This window comes from Microcebus murinus, chromosome 9, assembly GCF_040939455.1.
Source record: "Microcebus murinus isolate Inina chromosome 9, M.murinus_Inina_mat1.0, whole genome shotgun sequence".
NCBI classification, from domain to species: Eukaryota; Metazoa; Chordata; class Mammalia; order Primates; family Cheirogaleidae; genus Microcebus; species Microcebus murinus.
The window spans coordinates 29517962-29540821 of NC_134112.1; the positions used below are offsets into that span (position 1 = coordinate 29517962).

General features: G+C 40.5%; 1 protein-coding gene across 4 annotated transcripts in view; it reads left to right on the forward strand.

The window, feature by feature from the left end:
- CDCA7L (cell division cycle associated 7 like) overlaps positions 1 to 22860 on the forward strand; it is a 44976-nt gene that overhangs the window by 9824 nt on the left and 12292 nt on the right. For 3 of the 4 annotated variants that reach the window (XM_076006378.1, XM_012773289.3, XM_012773290.2), the window contains exon 2: positions 20662 to 20802. The exons of the other annotated variant lie outside the window; for it this stretch is intronic. In XM_076006378.1, coding sequence (XP_075862493.1) covers positions 20662 to 20802 — 141 coding nt within the window. The remainder of the gene's footprint in view (positions 1 to 20661; positions 20803 to 22860) is intronic. 4 annotated transcript variants of the gene reach the window in all.

A 22860-nucleotide genomic window follows, 5' to 3' on the forward strand; every position in this document is an offset into this window, starting at 1 on the left:
GTTCAAAATTCTTTGACCATACATGTAAGGGTTTATTTTCGGGCTCTTCATTAACTTTCTTTGGTTTATATGTCTGTCTTTACGCCAAGACCATATTAGCTTAGTAGTAAGTATTGAAGTCAGGAAATATGATGAGTCTTCCAATACTGTTCTTTTTCAAGATTGTTTTGGTTATTTAGGGTCCCTTGTGATTCCACATGAATTTTAGGATAGGTTTTTCTATTTCTGCAAGACCCATCACTGGGATTTTGATAGAGATTGCATTGAATACTAGATAGCTTCAGGTTATATTGTCATCTTAACAATAGTAAGCCTTCCAGTCTATGAACATGGAATATCTTTCCACTTACTTGCCGCCTTTAATTTCTTTCAGCAATGTTTTGTAGTTTTCAGTGTATAAGACTTTCACCTTGTTGCTTAAGCTTATTTTAGGTATTTTTTTGATGCCATTATAAAATGAAATTTTTAAAGAAAATTTCATCTTGTTCATTGTTGGGATGTAGAAATGCAGCTGCTTTTTGTGTTAATTTTTGTGTCCTGCAGTGTTGATTTGTTAATTAGCTCTAACCACTTTTGTATGTAATCTATAATGCTCTGTACATATACAATCATGTCATATTGTAACAGAGATAAATTTTACTTCTCCCTTTTTAATTTGGATGCTTTTTATTCTTTATTTTTCTTGCCTGATTGCTGTGGCTGGACCTTCCAGTACTATGTTGAATAGAAGTGGTGGAAGCGGGCGTTTTTGTCTTTTTCCTGATCTTAGGGGAAAAGCTTTCAGTCTTTCACTATTGAGTATGATGTTAGTTGTGGCTTTTTCATATGTTGGTGAAATTTCATTCCATTCTTGTTTTTTTGTTTTTGTTTTGTTTTCTGAGACAGAGTCTCACTTTGTTGCCCAGGCTAGACTGAGTACTGTGGCGTCAGCCTAGCTCACAACAACCTCAAACTCCTGGGCTCAAGCAATCCTACTGCCTCAGCCTCCCGAGTAGCTGGGACTACAGGCAAGCACCACCATGCCGGGCTAATTTTTTCTATATATATTAGTTAGCCAATTAATTTCTTTCTCTTTATAGTAGAGACGGGTCTCGCTCTTGCTCAGGCTGGTTTTGAATTCCTGACCTTGAGCAATCCTGACCTTGAGCAATCCACTCACCTCGGCCTCCCAGAGTGCTAGGATTACAAGCGTGAGCCACCACACCCAGCCATTTCATTCTTGTTTGAGGGTTTTTTTTTTTCTTACTAATCATGAGGGGTGTTGACTTTTGTCAGATTTTTTCTGTGTCAATTGAGGTGATCATTGTTCCCTCTTTATTCTGTTCATATGGTGTATTACATTAATGGATTTTCATATGTTGAACTATTTTGCATTCCTTGAGTAAATTTCACTTGGTCATCTTGTGTAATCCTTTTGCTATGCTGCTGAATGTGTTCACTGGTATTTTGTTGAGGATTTTTGCATCAGTATTCATAAGGAATATTGCTCTGTAGTTTTCTTTTTTTTTTTTTTTTTTTTTTTTTTTTTTTTTTGAGACAGAGTTTCGCTTTGTTGTCCAGGCTAGAGTGAGTGCCGTGGTGTCAGCCTAGCTCACAGCAACCTCAAACTCCTGGGCTCAAGCGATCCTCCTGCCTCAGCCTCCCGAGTAGCTGGGACTACAGGCATGTGCCACCATGCCCGGCTAATTTTTTTTTTATATATATATCAGTTGGCCAATTAATTTCTTTCTATTTATAGTAGAGACGGGGTCTCACTCTTGCTCAGGCTGGTTTTGAACTCCTGACCTTGAGCAATCCGCCCGCCTCGGCCTCCCAAGAGCTAGGATTACAGGCGTGAGCCACAGCGCCCGGCCGTGCTCTGTAGTTTTCTTGTAGAGTCATTATCTGGCTTTGGTATCAGGGTACTTCTGGTCTCATGTAATAGAATGAGTTAGGAAGTGTTCCCTCTTCTTCAGGTTTTTGGCAGAATCTGAGAAGGACTGGTGTTAATTCTTTAAATATTTAGTAGAATTCATCTGGTCTTGGGCATTACTTTGTTGAGAGGTTTTTGATTACTGATTCAAATCCTTACTAGTTATACATCTATTCAGATCTTTTGTTTCTTCATAATTCAATCTTGGTAGGTTTGTATGTTTCTAGGAAATTATCCATTTTATCTAGATAATCCAATTTGTTGGCATACAGTTGTTCATAGTACTCTTTTAAACCTTTTTATTTACGTAAAATGGGTAGTAATGTCCCCACTTTTATTTCTGATTTTAGTAAGTTTTTTCCTTTTTTTTTTTTTTTTTGGTCAGTGTAGCTTACGATCTGTCAATTTTTGGTATTCTCAAAGAATGAACATATGGTTTTATTGATCTTTCTCTATTCTGTTTTGATTTATCTCTGCTTTAATCTTTATTTTCTTTTTTCTGATAGCTTTAGGTTCAGTTTGCTGTACTATTTGTAGTTTCTTAAGGTGTAAAATTAATTTGTTTTAGATCATTTTTATTATAAGTATTTTCAGGTATGTATTTCCCTCTTAGCATTGCTGCTTTGCTGCATCCTATAAGTTTTGGCACATTTTGCTTTCATTTACATTTGTTTCAAGGTATTTTCAAATTTCCCTTGTGATTTCTTCTTTGACCCACTGGTTATTGAATGGTGGTGTTTAATTTCCACATATTTGTATTTTATGGTTTTCCGTCTGTTATTGTTCTCTAGTTACATTCCATTTTGTTCAGAAATGACAGTTTGTATGATTTCAGTCATTTCGAATTTATTCACACTTGTTTTGTGGCCTAACATATGGTCTGTCCTGGATAATTTTCTGTGTGTACTTGAGAAAAATGTGTATTCTGCTGTTAATGGGTAAATGTTCTATGTATGTCTTTTAGTCCTAGTTGGTTCATAGTGTGGTTCAAGTCCTCCGTTTCCTTATTGTTCTTCTGTCTGGTTGTTCTATTCATTATTGAAGATGGGGTGTTGAAGTCTCCATCTGTAATTGTAGAACCGTCTATTTCTCCCTTTAGTTCTGTTGGTGTTTGCATCATGTATTTTAAAGCTCTGGTGTTTCGTGCATTTATAATTATTCTATCTTCTGGGTTAATTGATCCTTTTTATCAGTCTGTAATGTCTTTGTCTTTAAACAGTTTTTGACTTAATATCTATTTTGTGTGGTATTAATAGAGCCACTCCATCTGTCTTTTGGTTACTATTTGCATTGGATGTCTTTCCATCCTTTCACTTTGAGCCATTTATGTCTTTAGATTTAAAATGAGTCTCTTATAGGCAGCATATATTTGTACCCTGTTTCGATTTATTTTTTAATCCATTCTGCCAGTCTGTTTCTTTTGATTGTGGAGCTTAAATCATTTAAATGTAAAGTAATTATTGGTGGAGGTATGACTTAGTTTTTGCCATTTTAAAAATATGTCTTATGTATGTCCTTTTTGGTCCCTCATTTCTTCTATCACTACCTTCCTTTGAATTTAGTTGATTTTTTTGTAGTGACACATTTCGACTCCCTTATTTCTCTTTCTGTATATTTTGTAGATATATTTTTCTGTTGTTACCATGGGGATTACATGTAGCCTTCTAAAGTTGTAACGGTCTAGTTTGAGTGATACCAGTTTAACATCAATGACATATACAGACACTCTGCTCCTATATGGCTCTGTCCTCTTATTCCATTTTGTGTTACTGGCATCACAAAATACATCTTTATGTGTTATGTACCCACTAACGCAGGCTCATAAGTGTTTTTTATCCTGTAGAAAATAAAAAGTGGAGTTAGGAACCAAATTTACAATAATACCGGTTTTTATATTTGTCAGTGTATTTACCTTGACCTGAGAACTTTACATTTTTGTGTGGCTTTAACAGAGGTACTGTCAGTGACCTTTCATGTCAACATGAAATACTCCCTTTATTATTTTCTGTTAATGCTAGTGGTAATGAGCTTGCTCAGCTTTTATTTATATGGGAATATCTTAATTTCTACTCGTTTTGAAGGACAGTTGTTTGCCAGATAAAGAATTCTCATTTGACAGATTTTTTCCTTTAGCACTTTATTATAAATATATCATCCTACTGTCTTCTGGCCTGCAAGGTTTCTGTGAACAGTCAATTGATAATCTTATTGAGCATCTGTTACATGTGACAAGTAGCTTTTTTCTTACTGCTTTCAAGATTCTTTGTCTTTTATCAGGTTGATTGCACTGTGTCTCCATGTGGTTCTCTTTGAATTTATCCTACCTGGAATTCATTGAGTTTCCTGGATTAGTGTACTCATGCCTTTCATCAAATTTGGGAAGTTTTCAGCCGTTATTTCATCAAATAATCTGTCTCTTTCTCGTGTGCTCTCTCCCTCCACCCCTTCTGAGATTCCCATCATTTGTATATTGGTTTCCTTGAAGAAGTCTCTTAGGCTCTGTTCACTTTTTATTTTTTATTTTTCACCTTACACTCAGTATTTTCAAATGCCTTCAAATTTGCTGATTTTCTGCCTCAGATATGTCTTTTAACCATTCTAGTGAAATTTTCAATTTGGTTATTGTATTTTTTCATTCAGCTCCAGAATTTCTGTTGGTTTCCCTTTTATAATTTGTATCTCTTCGTTGATAGATTCATTTTGTTTATCGGTCATTTTCCTGATTCACTTTAGTTCTTTGTACTTTCCTTTTGTTCTTTGAGTATATTGAAGCTGGTTGTCTTTGTCTAGTAAGTTCAGTGTTCCTCAAGGACAGTTTCTGCTAATTTATTTTGTTCCTTTTAATGGGCCATGTTTTTGTGTTTCTTTGTATGCCTTTCCTCTTTTGTTGAAAATTAGATATTTGAGAAGACAGCCACCTCTTCCAGTCTTTGCAGATTGGCTCTTTGCCAGGAATGTCCGTCAGTGATTAACTGGACATGTTCTGAGCTTGAAAACTTAAGGTCTCAGATCTTTTCTGAGCATATTGAGCCTGGACCTATGTGTGGCTTTTTCAATTCTCCCATATTTATGGCTTCTTTTGAATGTCTTTATTTTCTGAAGAGTCTCACCTCAGCTTTTCCTTGGGCCTCATGTGGTCTGCTGCATTTCTCTACCTATAATCTGTGGCCATGTATCTGCTGGTCTGTAGTTCCCCTGCAGATGTCATGAGATAGTGTCTGCAGCTTTCTCCCACCTGTGTGATTTGAGTTAGTTGAGGTAGGGACCAGTGCTTCAGTTAGCTCCCTGACATGTTAGAATTTTGCAATCACTGAATCATTCTGGTTTGAGCAAAGGAACTGGGCGGCTGCATCCTCCAGAGCAAGTCTGTATTGTAGAGAGAGTGGAACAAGGGTGAGTAAAAATGCCATAAAAATTTCTGCCATTTGAAAGTGACTATTTCTTGCTTGGGCATTCACTTGGTTGCTATAGATCTTTGACCATTATTCAGAGCTTCTAAAAGGTTAGTTCAGACAGTTTCTGGTTGTTTTTTATGTTTCTTGAGGGGGATGAAGCCTTGGAGCTTCTGAGTTCATAGTTTTGCTGATGTGACTCTCCGGTGACTTTTTTTTTTGTGATAAATTGCCAAAAATTTGTAAGATACAGAAAAATACAAAGGAAAAAATTAACAGTGACTATTAAGAACATGTGTGGAGTGTTTACTGAATACCAGGCATTCTATTGAGTACTTTGCATGTATTATCTTATTTAATCCTCATAATCACTACAGAGGAGTTCTCTGCATTTGCAGTGAGGAAACGTGGCTGTGGTTGCTCAGCTTCTGAGTGGAGCCATGACTGGAAACAGCATAGTCTGACATAACATGCTCTTTGCTACTCACTGCTGTTTTCATAATCTCACTGTCCAGAAATAATCACTGTTAACATTCTCTCATGTGTAGCATTGCAGTTTTTTCCCATTGCATGAATATCTGTGTAAGACAGTACTTTTTAAAATCCATTTGATAAATGTATTCATTTTATTCATTCAGCAGATAATTGAGTTCTTATTCTATTCAGCCACTGTTTTAGGCTCTGGAAATACAGTAACGAGCAAACTGAAGTTCCTTTCCTCATGGTGTCCGCATAAACTTAATTTTAATGGGAGAGGCAGGCAACAAATGTGTAATATTGTTTTTTAAAATTATGTTATATCAGGTAATAATGGATGGATTGACTAAAAAGCAGGGCAAAGGGCTAGACATGGTAGCTGTTCTGGGGTTGCTGGTTTTAGGAAAGGTGGTCAGGAGAGGCAGGTCCAATGGATGAGGAGACATTTTAGCAGGGAGACCTGAAAGTAGAGACCACATCTATGCATCTGTGGGGTATGCAAGGGCCTTGAGGCGGAAATGTGCTTGCTCCCTTCAGTAGCCCAGGAACCGTTGTCATTGGAGGGCATTGAGCAGGCAGAGCATGGAAAGAAATGAGGTCCCAGAGGGAGCCATGGTGGGAATGTTGTATGAGTGTGATGGGAATCAGGGCGGGGCGAGTGTAGGGAGAATTTTTTTTTTCCCTCTACCATTTATTAAGTTGTAAAAAAAATTGAAACTGTTGAATGAAGGCAAATTATCTTGCAATTTATAACAGCATCTCATTTAAAATATCTACTTTATGACCTAAAGCAATATTTTAAGTTTTAAAATATTGTGGAATAGTTTCTGCAAGATAGGTACTAGTTCTTCTTTGTAAGTATGGTAAAATTCAGGTGTGAAGCCATCTGGACCGGAACTTTTCTTTTTAGGGAGATTTTTAATTGCTGTTTCTATTTCAGCTGTTGAGATTGGTCTGTTCAGGGAATCTATTTCTTCCTGGTTGAGCCTAGGGAGGCTGTGTGTTTCTAGAAATTTGTCCATTTCCTCCACATTTTCTAGTTTGTGTGCATAAAGATTTTTGTAGTATTCATAAATTGTATCTTGTATCTCTTTGGGATCAGTTGTGATATCTCCTTTTTTATTCCTGATGGAGCTTATTAGAGATTTCTCTTTTCTGCTTTTCGTTAGCTTAGCCAATGGTGTGTCAATTTTGTTTATTTTTTCAAAGAACCAACTTTTTGTTTTATTAATCTCCAATAGCCTCCCTGTTTTCAGTTTCGTTTAGTTCTGATTTGATCTTGTTGATTTCACTTCTTCTGCTGGGTTTGGGGTTGGTCTGTTCTTCTTTTTCCAGCTCTTTGAGTCGTTTCATTAGATTGTCTATTTGTGATCTTCTTGTCTTTTGGTTATAGGCATTTATGGAGATAAACTTTCCTCTCAGAACTGCTTTAGCTGTGTCCCAGAGGAGTTGATAACTTGTCTCTCCATTGTCGTTTTCTTTATAGAAGTTTTTTATTTCTGTCTTGATTTCTTCATTTACGAAGTAATCATTTAGTAGGAGGTTGTTTAATTTCCACGTTTTTGTGTAGAAATGTGAGTTTCTGTTAGGGTTGATTTCTAGTTTTATTCCACTGTGATCTGAGAAGGTACATGGTATGATTTCTATTTTTTTAAATTTCTTGAGATTTTCTTTGTGTCCTAGGATATGGTCAATCTTAGAGAATGTCCCGTGAGCTGATGAGAAGAACGTATATTCAGTGGATTTTGGGTAGAATGTTCTGTAGATGTCTGTCAGACCCAATTGTTCTAGAGTTTTGTTTAAGTCCATTATTTCTTTATTAATTTTCTGTTTGGAGGATCTGTCTCGTGCCGTCAGTGGGGTGTTGAAATCTCCGGCGATTATGGAGTTGGTATTAATCCATTTGCTTAGCTCCAGTAAGGTTTGCTTTATGAATCTGGGTGCACCTAAGTTGGGTGCATATATATTTAAAATTGTTATCTCTTCTTGTTGGACTGTGCCCTTCACCATTATATAATGACCCTCTTTGTCTTTTACTACTTTTGTTGGTTTAAAAACTAAATCGTCTGAAATTAGAACTGCCACACCAGCCTTCTTTTGGCTTCTATTTGCTTGGAATATTGATCTCCACCCTTTTATTTTTAGTCTATATGCATCCTTGCAGGTTAGATGTGTTTCCTGAAGACAGCATATACTTGGCCTGTATTTTCTTATCCATTCAGCCAGCCTATGTCTCTTGAGTGGAGAGTTTAAGCCATTCACATTTATTGAGAGAACTGATAGGTAAGGTAGATTACTGATCATTCTGTTGGGTTGGATGTTGTTGCTATGATTTCTGTCTTGAGCCATTGTAATATCTGGCCTTTAATATCTTTGGGTTTTGGTTGTTTTTATATTCGTGGGTTATTATTATGATGCTCCGTGCATAACGCTGTTTTAAGTACTTCTTGTAGGGCTGGTCTTGTCTTGGTGAATTCTCTGAGCCTTTGCTTGTCTGAGAATGTTTTTATTTCTCCTTCATATACGAAGCTTAGTTTTGCAGGGAATAATATTCTAGGCTGGGCATTGTTTTGTTTCAAAAGAGTGAGAATGGGGCCCCAGTCTCTCCTTGCTTGTAAAGTCTCATTAGAGAAGTCTGATGTTATTCGAATTGGCTTTCCCTTGTATGTCACTTGCTTCTTTTGTCTTACAGCTCTTAGAAGGGCCTCTTTAGTTGATACTTTGGTTAGTCTGATGACTGCATGTCGTGACGTCTTCCTGTTTGCGTTGAATCTCCCAGGGGTCCTCTGAGCTTCTTGAATTTGTATATCAAGATTTTGAGCAAGGCCTGGGAAATTTTCCTCTATTATATCTTCAAACAGCTTGTCCAACCCTTGAGTGTTGTCTTCTTCCCCTTCTTGTAACCCTATGACCCTCACATTAGGTTTCTTCACATAATCCCACAGCTCTTATAGGCTTTGCTCTTTTCTCTTGTTTCTCTGCTCTATTTCTGTGACTGATTTATTTAATTGGAGGGTGTTATCTTCAAGCTCTGAGATTCTTTCTTCTGTTTCATCTACCCTGTTCTTGAGACTTTCCACTGTATTTTGTAGTTCCTTGAATTGATTCTTCATTTCCAGGAGTTCGGTTACACTTTTCTTCATTGTGTCTATTTCTTTTCCCATATCCTGGAGACTTTTTGTGGTTTCTTTGTGTTGGTTATTGAGTTGTTGTTGCAGCTCGGTGAGTGTTCTTATGATCCACATAGGAAATTCCTCTTCTGTCATATTGGTTTCCTGATTTTGGTTGGTGTCCGTTTCTAGGGGGCTGGTGCTCCTCTTTGGGGGTGTGTTTTCCGTTTGGTTCTTCATATTTCCTGAGTTCTTTCGCTGATTTCTTCCCATGTCGATCAGTTGTTGTTTCTTTCCTTAGGTTATTGTTTGGGTATTCACACACCTTGTTTAGTTTCTGAGGCGTTAGGTGGTGCCTGTGGGTGAAATTGGACCACTCCCTGTATATTGAGTCAGTGGGTGCCGTGGAAAGGCTGTGCAAGATGCCGTCCCTGTCAGTAGGTGGCGTTTGCTTGGAGGAACAGGCTATGCTGTAGATTTTGTGTCCTGTTAACAGCTCTTGTTCTGGGCGGAGCTGGGTTGGGTAAGCCTGCCCTCAGGCCGTTAGCAGGGGTCAAAGTTCTGTTCTTTGCTTCCAGGGAAAGCTGTCAGGGCGGGGCTGGAATGGTCCCGCTCAGCCAGAAAGTCTGGGTGTGGGGGTGGGGCTGTCTGAGACCCGCAGTCTGGAGCGGGCCTCGCTTCTTTCCACCCTCCCCAACTCCGCAGCTACTCCTGGGCCTCTGCCAGCAGGCCAGACCACAAGCCACCAGGCCTCCCCGGACTGTGATACCCGCGGGGAGGTTCCCTGCACAGGAACGCCACCTGGGTTGGGCGCAGGGCCTCCTCCTGGGAGGAGGGTTGCCCTCTAGGACGCCGATCCACCCCTGGAGGCACACACACCTCAGTAGGCTGTTCACGTATAACCCTTCTGTGCCCCGGGCAATGCTAGCCCTCGGTGCAGGGGATCTGGTCTGCAGGTCCGACCTCTGGGTCCCAGAGTTCAAACTGTATCCCCACCAGGGAGAGGATTTCCGGTCCCAATTCACCCACAGGGAGCCCAAGCTGTGTCTGTGTCTCTTAGCCTCTGAGTCGGCACCATTCTCCTGGGAACACGGTGCCAGCAGCACCTGGGAGGGCGGGTGGGTAGGGAGCTCACAGTCTGAGTTCCCCTGAGTCAGGTGTAGGGTCCCAAACGGGAAGGTCCCGTTCCCTGGAGGTGCCTTCGGCTGGTGGCTGTATTGTGTCTCTGGGCAGCCGCTGGTAGGGTCGGCGGAGGGGAGGAGGAGGCAATATGGCGCCTGCCGCTCGGCTCGGGTCTGTGCACAAGGAGGTGCTCGGAGGAAGTTGGGAACCTGGTGCCACGTCTGCTGCAGGCTCACCGTTGGCAGGCGGCGGCGGTCTCTGGGCTGGTGTCCGCAGGTCTCTCCACCCGCTGGGGAGCCCACCAGCAGTCCTGAATGCAGGTGAGGGGAAACAGCAAATCCACCTACCCTTGCCGCTGGTCTCCGGGCTGCTCCGGTGGTCTCAGCCTCCAGTTCTCCTCTGCAGCCTCCTCCCGTGGAGCCTCCCGGGGTCTCAGGTACCCCTCCTTCCGGCCCTCGTCCGCTGTATGCTCGTCTTCTTGCTTCTTTCCTCTAATTTCTGCTAGAATCTGTCTTTTCTGCAGAGACCCTCTGTCTAGCGGTGTTATTCATCCGCCATCTTGCTCCGGTATAAGTGATCTTGACCACAAGTCTTTGGCAGAGATTTTGATACTGATACTGGGAGAATTTAATTTAGAAGCCTCACCTGCTGTGTGCAGACAGGCCTGTAGAGGGAGCTCTGGGAATTAGCCAGGCTGGTTAGAAGGCAATTTACTGGGCAGTTTTATCTTGTGTCCAGCACTGTGCTCACTGCCGATAAAGCAGACCACCACGGCCTGGGAAAGGGCTGTGTGCTACCCCCGATTCACAGTATTTGGTAAATCACTTGCCTGCTTTTACATAATTATAAGCACATTTGAATAGTGGAATAAGGATGAGACTTTGAATTATTATAATGAGTTTAGATTCTTAAAAAATTGTATTGAGGTTAAATTCACACAATGTAAAATTGGCCATCTTAAAGTAAACCATTCAGTGGCATTTAGTACATTCAGAATGTTGTATATCCACCATCCCTAGTTCCAAGACATTTTCATCACCCTGAAAGGAAACCCTGCACCTGTTTATATTAATAATAGCCTTTGCTCCCCTTTCCTCCCTCCTGCAGTCCCTAGCAAGCACTGATCTGCTTTTGGTCACCACAGATTTACCTTTTCTTGATATTTCACATAAATTGAATCCTATGCTATGTGACCTTTTGTGTTTGACTTCGCATACTTAGCATGATGGTTTCCAAGTTTACTGACACTGTAGCTTGGATCAATACTTCCTTCCTTTTTATGGCCAAATGACATTCCATCCCTTCTGTGCGTGGGTGCTTGTGTGTGTACCGTGTTTCCCCGAAAATAAGACCTCCCCAAGCAGGATTTCTAAGCATTTTCGCAGTAGAAGCCCTACCTTGAAAATAAGACCTAGTGATGGGCGTGGCTACGCAGAGTATCTGCACAACCCATGCAATTCGTTGCAGGGCGGTAAAAAAGACAAGCAGCCCTTCTCATCTGCCCCATCGTGACAGCTACTATCCCAGAGGTGACCGGAAAGGTGCGGGCAGCCCCACCAACAAGGTCGGCTCCCCCTGTCAGGTCCCAGCCATCCTGTGCGTGCTGCAAGCTGAGGCTTTCAGGGGAAAATAACACATCCCCTGAAAATAAGCCCTAGGGTGTCTTCTTGAGGAAAAATAAATATAAGACCCTGTCTTATTTTTGGGGAAACACGGTATGCAGTGTGTTTAATCATTCATCTATGGTGGACATCTGGGTTCTTTACAGCTTTTAGCTGTTGTGAGTAGTGCTGCTGTGAACATGTATGTATAAGTATTTGCTTGAACACCTGTTTTCAGTTCGTTTGATTATATACCTAAGAGGAGAATTGTTGAACCCATACAGTTTATTCTATGTTTGACTTTTTGAGGAACCACCAAACTGTTTGACAGTGACTAAACCATTTTACATTCTTCCCAGCAACGTGCAAGGGTTTTAGTTTCTCCCTGTCCTCACCAACACTTGTGTGCCCCCTCCACGCCCCCTCCCCCCTCCCGTTTTTGGATTGAAGGCATCCTACATGGTGTAAAGTGGTATTTCACGTTTTGATTTGCATTTCCCTACAGTCCAGTGATGTTGGGCATTGTTTCATGTACTTGGCCAATTGTGGATCTTCTTTGGAGAAAGGTCTATTCAAGGTCCATTCAAATCCAGTTTCTGATTGAGTTGCTTGCCTTTTTGTTCTTGAGTTGTAAGAACAGATTCCCTAGGCCGGGCGTGGTGGCTCACGCCTGTAATCCTAGCATTCTGGGAGGCCTAGGCTGGTGGATTGCTCAAGGTCAGGAGTTCGAAACCAGCCTGAGCAAGAGCGAGACCCCATCTCTACTATAAATAGGAAGAAATTAATTGGCCAACTAAAAATGTATAGAAAAAATTAGCCGGGCATGGTGGCGCATTCCTGTAGTCCCAGCTACTCGGGAGGCTGAGGCAGGAGGATCGCTTGGGCCCAGGAGTTTAAGGCTGCTGTGAGCAAACTGACGCCACGGCACTCACTCTAGCCTGGGCAACAAAGTGAGACTCTGTCTCAAAAAACAAAGCAAAACAAAAACAGATTCCCTAGAAATGGATCTTGCCCAGAAACAATCTTTCGTTGTTGTGTTGTAAGTTCTATTAATAAATAGTAGATCCTTATCAGATATGTGATTTGCATGTATTTCTCCCATTCTTAAGGTTGTCTTTTCACTTTCTTGATAATGTCCTTTGCATAAAATATTTTAATTCTGATGGAGTTCCATTTATTTTTATTTCCTGTTCTTGCTTGCGCTTTAGGTGTTATATTGAGTTTTTATTTTTTGATTGAAGTAAATACTGCATACTAATTAAATATAGTTCTAGAAAAACCAGATTGTTTTCCTGTTTAGATGTTTGGGAATTTTTTTTTGTAGGGGCATTAATGAGCTCTGTGTCTTTGAGTAAGTCCAGCTGTGGTTTACCCTGCCTTTATTTTTTGAGACAGGGACTTGCTCTGTCTCCTGGGCTAGAGTGCCAGTGGCATCATCATAGCTCAGTGTAACTTCAAACTCCTGAGCTCAGGCGATCCTCCTGGCACAGCCTTCCTGGGACTACAGGTCATTGCCACCACTCCTGGCTAATTTTTTTTCATTTTGTAGAGATGACATCTTGCTGTTTTGCTCAGGATGATCTCGAATTCCTGGTCTCATGTGATCCTCCTGCCTCAGCCTCCCAAAGTGCTGGGGATTATGGCTGTGAGACACCATAATAGGCTTTTTCCCCCCTCTCCTCTTGCTTCCTAAATTTCATTTTTTTTCTTTTAAGTAAGAAGTTTTAAATTGTTATGTGGTCAGTGATACGCTCCTGTGCATTTTGACCTCTTTTACATTAATGGTTAAAGTCTCTCCCATTTAGAGGCCAGATAGATATGCATGTTAATTCTCCTTTGTGCCTGTTTACCATTTAACTCTTTGACCATCTGATTTATCAGGAGAAAAACAAAATTCACTGTTTTTATGCTCAGCCAGTTTTGCCAGTATCAGCTACTGACAACACCATCTCTTTCCCATTTATTCGTGATGTTTCCTTTACATGTTTGAGTTATATGTGCTAGGAGCCATTTCTGGGCAGTCTGTGTTGTTCCACTATTTCTACCTACTTTGTTTTCTTGACTGAAATTTAATACAGCAAAATTCACCCTGTTTTAGTGTTCAGGCCTATGACTTTTGACAAATGCCTACAGCTGTGTATTCACCACCATAGTCAGTTGCATCGCCCTCAAATGCTCCCACCTGCTTCTTTGTAATCTCGCCCCTACCTGTAGCCCCAGGCGACCACTGACCTATTTTCTGTCTTTATAGTTTTTGCCTTTTCCAAACTGTCATAGAAGTGGAATCATACAGTAAGGTAGCCTTTTTCACATGACATGATGCATTTGAGATCAAGCCATGTTACTATCAGTAATTCATTCTTTAATTGCTGAGTAGTATTCCATTGTATGCATATGCCAACATTTTGTGTATCCATTTCCTAGTTGATTTGCATCGTTTCCAGGTTTTGGAGTAAACCTGCTACATACAAATTTTGCGTGAACAGAGTGTTTCATTTCACTTGGGTAAACATCTAGGACTGGGATTCTTCTAGTCTGCCTTTTTTTCTTCATAACAGTGTTTTCTGGAAAGCTCAATTTTGATTGTCTAATTTATACATTTTTAATACCTATGTTGTGCTTCTGGTGTTGTGTCGTAAGAATTGTTTTGACTAACCTTAGGTCACAAAGATTTTCTCCTATTTTCTTCTAGAAGTTTTATAGTTTTAGGTTTTATACTTAGGCTTTTGATCCATTTTTGAGTTATTATAATCAGTGCCAGGTATGCATGTTTTTGTGGACGAGCCATTTTAGTTGTAGAAGATTTAAAGAAATGACTCCTTTTGCAATGTGAAATGATGCAAAACTCCCCCTTTATGGTTAGATGAAGGGGAAGCTGGAGGAATGCTTCCCTCTGTGTAAAAGATCTCCTTTCATAAATTATAGTATAGCCTATAAATTCTGCTGTCATTGCTATTAGAATTGTTTTCAAACACTTAATAAGGAAAATGCAAAATTGTGTGTATCTTTTGTACTGCTCCTTAAAGCTTAACATGGAGCTTGTTTCGAGGTGAAATATACACTTAATACTCTTGGAATATATCAAAATCAGCCCTTAAATCAATCGGCTTTAAAAGAGAATGTTCTTTCTTTTAAAATTTCATTTTTTAAATTTCAGAATATTATGGGGGTACAAACATTTTGATTACATAAATTGCTTTTGTACGATTTGAGTCAAAGTCATAAGTGTGCCCATCCCCCAGTCGTGTGCATTGTACCTATTAGGCGTGAATTTACCCATCCCCTCCCCTCAGCTGCTTGATTTCCAATGACTGTTATTTCTATATGTGCACATAAGTGTTGTTTGATTAGTTCCAATTTAATGGTGAGTACATATGGTGTTTGTTTCCATTCTTGTGATACTTCACTTAGAAAGAATGGTCTCCAGTTCCATCCAGGTTAATACAAGAGATATTAGTTCCCCGCTTTTTTTTTTTTTAATGGTTGAGTGGTACTCATGATATACATATATCACACTGTTTAATCCATTCATGTATTGATGGACACTTGGGTTGTTTCTACATCTTTGCAATTGTGAATTGTGCTGCTATAAATATTCTAGTGCAGATGTCTTTTTTATAGAATGTCTTTTGTTCCTTTGGGTAAATACCCAGTAGTGAGGATTGCTGGATCAAATGGTAGTTCTACCTTTAGTTCTTTGAGTTATTTCCATACCACTACTCACAGAGGTTGTACTAGTTTGTAGTCCCACCAGCAGTGTAGGAGTGTTTCTGTCTGTCTGCATCCATGCCAGCATTTGTTGTTTTGGGACTTTTTGATAAAAGCCATTCTCACTGTAGTTAAGTGATACCTCATTGTGGTTTTGATTTGTGTTTCCCTACTGAATAGAGATGTTGAGCATTTTTTCATATGTGTTTTGGTCATTAGTCTATCTTTTGAAGAGTTTCTATTCATGTCTTTGGCTCACTTTTCAATGGAGTTGTTTGATTTTTTTTTCTTACTGATTTGTTTGAGTTCTAGTTATCAGCCTTTTATCAGATGTATAGCATGCAAATATTTTCTCCCATTCTGTAGGTTGTCTGTTCGCTCTATGATTGTTTCCTTGGTTGTGCGGAAGCCTTTTAATTTAATTTAATTTAATTTAATTTAATTTAATTTAATTTAATTTAATCAGGTCTCATTTATTTATTTTTGATGTTACTGTGATTGCTTTTGGGGTCGTCTTCATAAATTCTTTGCCTAGGCTGATGTCTGTAAGAGTTTTTCTAGCATTTTCTTCTAGAATAATTATGGTTTCATGCCTTAGATTTAAGTGTGTTATACATTGCGAGTTGATTTTTGTGAGTGGTGAGAGGTGCGGATCCTGTTTCAGTCTTCTACATGTAGCTATCCAATTTTCCCAGCACCCTTTATTGAATAGGATTCCTTTCCCTGGTGTATGTTTTTGTCTGCTTTGTCAAAGATCAGATGGCTGTATGAGGATGGTTTTATATCTGGGTTCTCTGTTCTGTTCCATTAGTCTATGTCTCTGTTCTTGAGCCAATATCATGATGTTTTGGTTACTATAGCTTTGTGTGCTACAGCTCACAACCTGGTAAATTGATGCCCAATTTGTTCTTTCTGCTTAAGGTTGCTTTGGCTATACAGGGTCTTCTCTGGTTCCATGCAAAGCATAGAAATATTCTATTATTTCTTTCCTGTTGTCTGTTCAGTAATGACAGCCCCTGATGGCACCTCTGGAGCAGATGCAGAAGGAGGAACAAGATAGGCAGACACAGGTGTCCATCCACACAGTAGAACAGGGGCTTGTGCAGTTGCCACAGGAAGCAATTGACTCCTGTCTCCATTCCTCATACGCACTTCCATAAAATCCATAAACGGGGTGCTCCTCCTTCCTTAGCCATTTGTGTTAAAACAGACTTCTGGGCCAGCAGGGCCTTTTGATTTGTAGAATGGTGAGAAGTCAAGAAGAAAAAGACTGGGGTTGACACATTCTCCCTCTCTCAGTGCCACTGTGGGGACTGAACTCAGTGGCTGTCATGTAAAATATAACATACACTTCCGTAAGGATTGTCTGTTTCTATAGGACTTGTGTTTTTCTGGAGCATTCTAATGGCTATGAACAACAATAACAAAGGGAGTCTTTGAAAAGATAAGCGTGGCAAGCACTGTTTAACATATCTCCTTGTGAGAAGTTTTAAATTTTTTCCCCAAGAACCATGTCGAAGTTAAGCTTTGTTTAGAGCTACTTCTCAGCTTAGATAGGGCTTTTAAAAAAATTGTTAGTGGAACTCTAATTCTGTAAATGTTATGCCTGTTTATCTCTTACGGTGATTTTATTAGATGGTGGGAACCTATATTAACCCTCTAGTATCACTGAACTTGGAGTTTTTAATCTTTGGATTTATGTTAAGCTTCCTTTGAACCATTAATTTCTAATCACTTTTAACCAAGAAGCAAGCATTTAAAGCATGATTAAAATAAGTGGATTAGGGATTAGCAATTTCTTAAATGAACCTGACTGAATGTAAAATTAATTAAACACACACAGATTTCAAAGCACTGAAGTAACTTTTGAATACATAATTCTCTATATGCTAGTATAGCAAGTGTGGTGAGGGGGACCCAGAGACCCTCTAAATGGTCATGAGGGCAAATGTATTGTCAGAATAATACTAAGACATTACTTGCCTTTTTTGCTATGTTGATATTTGCACTGATTGTGCAAAAGCAAAGGGGGCAACAAACTGTACTAGCAGCCATTGCATTATTCACCTCCATGCATTCATTTTTTTAAAAAAAAAGTCAGTTTCATATAAGAATGTCCTGTTGAAGCAGCAACAGTGATTTTATTAAATCTATACCCTTGAGGACATCTCTTTTTAATATACTGCAGGATGAAATGAGAAGAACATGTAAAATGCTATTGCATCCCCAAACAGTGATTTCCTGGTTATCTCAAGGAAAAGAGCTAATATATAGTGGGACTGTGCTCCAAGGATGGGAAGAACCACATAGAAATCTTGAACTTTATTGTTTGTTGTTGTATATTAGTGGTATAAGTTTGACACTATTTTGTGTGTATTGTACATAGAGCACATGGATAAGTATATTCGAAATATTGGGAATCGGGGTTTTCCTTGCGGTGAAAAGGCCATACTAATGTGGGATTGAGGGAGGGGAGGAAGAATCCTGCCACATTGGATTTGAATTCAAGGTGTCCCTATAAATTGTGATTTAAGTATTCAAAATATCTTTGCTCTGTCCAAAGAGCCTAGATACTTCATGAACAAATAGCACACTGGGTTCTCAGATCTTGGTTTCTAAATTCCATTGCCCAAAGAAAGGTTCCAGGCCTCCTTGGAGAAATGGCTGATTTGAGGTCTGGAGCAGGAAAAGTATGGGGTTAGCTTGATGTGCTTGTGCTAGAAAGCAAGGAGATGCTAACAGACCCTTAGGGCTGTGTTAGAAGGACATGGAAGCTGGCTTGAAGGAGCTCCCAGTGATCAAATTTGGGACAACTTGGGACATCAGAAAGAATGATGACAATATGGATTATATAACACATGAATAATAAAAATCTGAATCTACATACATGGCAGGAGAGAAGAGGGAGAGTGAGGGAAGAACTGTGTTATAGAAGAATGCCAGCTACTATATAAAGGAGGAAGAGAACTTGGTAATCACAGTTTTGCAGCCCCTTAATGTAGTAATTGATTCAGGCAAGAATCGTCAATAGATGCTCAAACTATTGAGTGAAATGTTATTGCGGAGAATACTCACTAAAAAAGAGAGCCAGATACCACGTGCTTTCCAAAAGAAGAACATAGCATTTTCTATGAAGTAATTTTGCCAAAAGGAAGCAAACTTGAATTCAACTGAGCCTCTAGAATCAACTACCAAATTATGGCAAACCCGAAGGAGTGTGTTAATCACCACCATGGGGCTGCAATAAAAAACAAAAACAAAGAAACTCCAGACTTTGGCAAACTGTACGGCCAAATGACATACTTTTTCTTTAAAGAATAAGTTGCAAGAAAAAAGATAAAGTGGTGAGAAGGGACATAAGAAACGTACTGACCAGCATGTGGACCTGATTTTTGGATCACAAAACAAGTAAACTGAGTTTAGAAAAATGAGGCAGTAGAACTGAATACAGACTACATTTGATGATGGTACAGGGTGAAATGATACCATGTCTACAATTGCTTTCAAAATAATTTGTAAGAAGAGCAGTTTGACCAGGGTTCAGAGGAAGCAAGATTAAGCAAGAGCAGAGAATTGCTGGGGGATCAACATCTGTGTTCATTAAAATACTGCTCCATCTCCTTTTGACATATGCTGGAAAGTTTTTATAATTAAAGTTTTAAAAAACATGGCTAACAGGCCAGGTGTGGTGACTCACGCCTGTAATCCTAGCGCTTTGGGAGGTCGGTGGGAGGATTGCTTGAGCCCAGGAGTTCAAGAACAGGCCAAGCAATATGGCGAGACCCTGTCTCTTAAAAAAAAAAAAAAAAAATAGGAAAATTAACTGGGTATGGTGGTGGGCACACCTGTAGTCCCAGCTACTTGAGAGGCTGAGGTGAGAGGTCTGTTTGACCCCTGGTGTTTGAGGTTGCAGCGAGCTGTGATGAAGCCATTGCATTCTACCCTGGGCAGTACAGTGAGTCCTTGTCTCAAAAAAAAAAAAAAAAAATCACTTAACTAGTAGTGGGATAACCTGATATTTTGTGCCGCCTTATGTAGTACATTGAGAAGTACATGTGACCTGTGTAGAATTGTTGCCAAAAATACTTAACCTGAATCTAATCATGAGGAAACAATCAGATAAGCTCAGAATGCATGACATCCTATAAGGCAGTTGTCCTGGACTGTCTAAAAAAAAGTTACAGTGCTGTGAAAAACAACAACAAAAAAAGTGTCATGAAAAACAAATACGGATGCATGAACGTTCCTTCAATAGATCCCCTTGTCCCAAGAAAATTATAAAAAACATTTAGGGGGGTTAGTTGTAGATGTTAAAATATGGACTTACAGTAAAGGGCTATTATTGAATAAATTATTTTAGGTATGATTATGGTTTTGAGGTTTTTAGGAGCATGTCCTTATCCTTGGGAGATATATGCTGAAATCTTTTAGGGTGAATTAATATGATGTCTGTAAATTATTTTAAATAATGTGTAGGTATGTATGGATTAGGTTGGCTCATATTAAGTTGCTGTTTTCCTAGGTCAGAAACAGGCAAATATGAGCAAATGCTTATGGTTCAACCTAATATTTGTTGACAGAGAGAAGGCAAATATGATACATGGTATTTCCAGGTGAAGAACCTATAGGTGTTTGTACTGTTTTTTTCACCTTTCTGTGTGTTTGAACTTTTTAAAAACAAAGAGTTGGGAGAATATAGTCAACATACAAAAATGAACTCCCAGCAGATGCTTACTTACTTGTATGATTAAGTATGCTGACAACATTCTCCTTGAGATTAATTGCCCCCAATAGCATTTAAATTCTTGTGAAATTCCACAACGACTTAAATTGATTTAGAATATAGAAAAGAGGGAAAGCTACTTATATCTATTGTGTGAACTTTCCTGTCTCCGAATCAGTATATGACAGAGAACAGAAAAAAAAAAAAGAACTATCGGTGGAAATTATTTAAGAAGAGTGTAATGATATTTTATGGAATCTTTTTTTGCATGGATGACATTTAAATATGAATCCACTGTAGGAGAAAAAAGAGATCATTGGTTTCTCAGTAACCGTTGCCTGTATTCTTTTTTTTCCTTTTCTTTTGTTGGTTAAGAGATCAAAAATGTCTTCTCTCTAGGCATGGCTTTGACATTCTCTGTAAAACAGGGTGTGTATCTGGAATTTTAAAAAGTTTTATACCCCGCCACCCCACCTTGTTTTGCCATGAGGTCTCAGGTTTACTGGGCAACCGTGGCAGAGTGACAAAGTTATGAGATTCTTACTCCCCTCTGGAAAATTTCCGTAAGTGATTACAACAGTGCCTAGTTTTATCCTTCTCTTTTGAATCCAAAAAGATCCCAAAAGAAGTGGCTGACATCTTTAACGCCCCCAGTGATGATGAAGAGTTCGTGGGTTTCCAAGATGATGTTCCCATGGAAACCCTCTCATCGGAGGAGAGCTGCGATAGTTTTGACTCGCTGGAGTCGGGGAAACAGGTACGGATGCTTCCTTCCAAGGCAGGTGTGTGCATCTGGAAGCCTGAATCTTGGTTTGGATGTTCTTTTGTTTGAACATGCTCTGAGATGGGTGATATCAATTAATTGCTGAGAATTTTATTTTAGAAGCCTTATGTCTTCATGTTTCAAAAACTACTGAGAGAACCCAGTTTTGCTCTTTTCATCTTTCCCATGTACAGTAAATTTTTTAAAAAAATAAAAGGCACACACAATAGCAAATCCATTTTCTTTGCTCTGTTGGGGCTGTAACCTGTGGGGAGGTTGTGTTCAGAGTCCACCCAGGGAGCCTGCAGGGCAGGGGAGGGCCAGCCCTCGCCACGATGGCCCACCCCGAGGGCTGCAGCCAGGCGGGCGGATCGTGTGGTTCTGATGGGACAATTGCACTCCTTGGTCGTGCGGTGTGATTCCGTTGCCACCTCCCTCTTGAAATTGCTGGGCAGAGCATTATTCTTGCTTTAATTAGTTTGATCTCTAGCAAGCACAAGTTGCAGTTCTCTGAGAAGTAGATTCCTGGAGGTTTATATTGTGCCTTAGCAGTGCAATGGCCAATCAAAAAACATCTAGCCTTCAGTGGCATTTTTCTTCCGAGTTCATTGCTGTATTTGCAATTCCTCATTCTCCTTCCACCACAGCCTCTCTTAAAAGGCTGTAAATTAAACCCACTCTACCCCAACTGGGCAGGCACACGAAGGGAAGCAGTTAATTATATGTAAGAGAGGCGCCCTGCCAGATTACTCTGACCACCGTGGGTGCTCTGGCCTGGGTGGGAACTGTGAGCTGTGCTCTCCGAGGTGGCTGGGGGTCCCCGACTCTGCCGTCCTCATCATCTGACATCTCCACAGCATTTGACACCCCCCCCCCCACACCTCCTTCTACTCCCTGGGGCTCTTCCTTCCTAGTATACCTTTTGCTCTTTGTGGTTGTCTCTTCTTTTCCTGTCCCTAAATGTAGATGTTCTCTAAGATTTTGTTTTCAGACCTTTTCACTCAAAGTGAGCTCATCGTGGATTGTCCTGCTCTGAGCTGTTCTGTGTCCTTCATGTGGAGCGCGGCTTCTCTCTGCAGCCCCAGGCGGCCGTCCCACTGCCTGCGGGACTAGCCCTGGCTGCTGGAGTGAGATCTGAAACGCCGTGGTTGTCTGCCTGGCGTCTCCTTTTGCCCATCTTTGTACTCACCTTTCCTTGTTTTTGATGCTGCCCTCTCCTCTCCCATCTGCCCGACTCCTGTGCAGGAGTTGATGAAACCCCGCTGTGTTCGCGTGCATCCTTCCCTTCCCTCTCGTGTCTGTAGCTCTCAGCTGAGTGTTCACCCGTTCTGCTGGGATCCACTGTAGGACTGAGCTCCGTCCCGCTGCCTCCCTTACTCAGAAATTGCCCTGTCTCCACCTCAGCAGTCACCGTCGGATCACCTGGGGGCATTCTGAGCAGCACAGGACTTGTGTGAAGTGCCCAGCTCAGACCTGGCACGCTCTGGCCTGAAGAAACAGTGCAGCTGCTTTGCTGCTCGTCTGGTTTGTCCTTTCCGGCCCCCAAGTCTGACCCCAGCACGCCTTAGATGGCCCATGATAGGTGTGCCAGCTGCTTTTCGCTTATCGTCCGCTGGCCCATACTGTTCTTCCTCCTGGGTGTGCTCTCACTGTTTTTGTAGCCTCTACCCTGGTTCAGTTTTCTAGTTCTTTTTGTATCTTCCATGAATCCTTACTAGATTTCCTTTCCCACCATGTGCCATATTGCTTGTGTGTCCTTTATAATACTGACCCTCACCTTGGTTACTTGTGGCTCTGTCTGGCTCCCCTCCTAGATTATAAACTCTTTGAAGGAGGGGACCTCATACGTGACTGCTTTCTAGCTTCCCTGGCTCTGACTTTCTGTCCTTCTGTTCTGTCCTCTTTCCTCTTGTATTAAGCACTCAGCACCCCCACCTGAGAGTGTAGAATGAGCACTGGTGCACATTTGCTGGGTACAGTGAGAATGGGGTGCTTGTCTGGCTGTCTGGTTCAGCAGGCCATTGCTTTCCCGTCTGTTTCTTCATGTTGCGT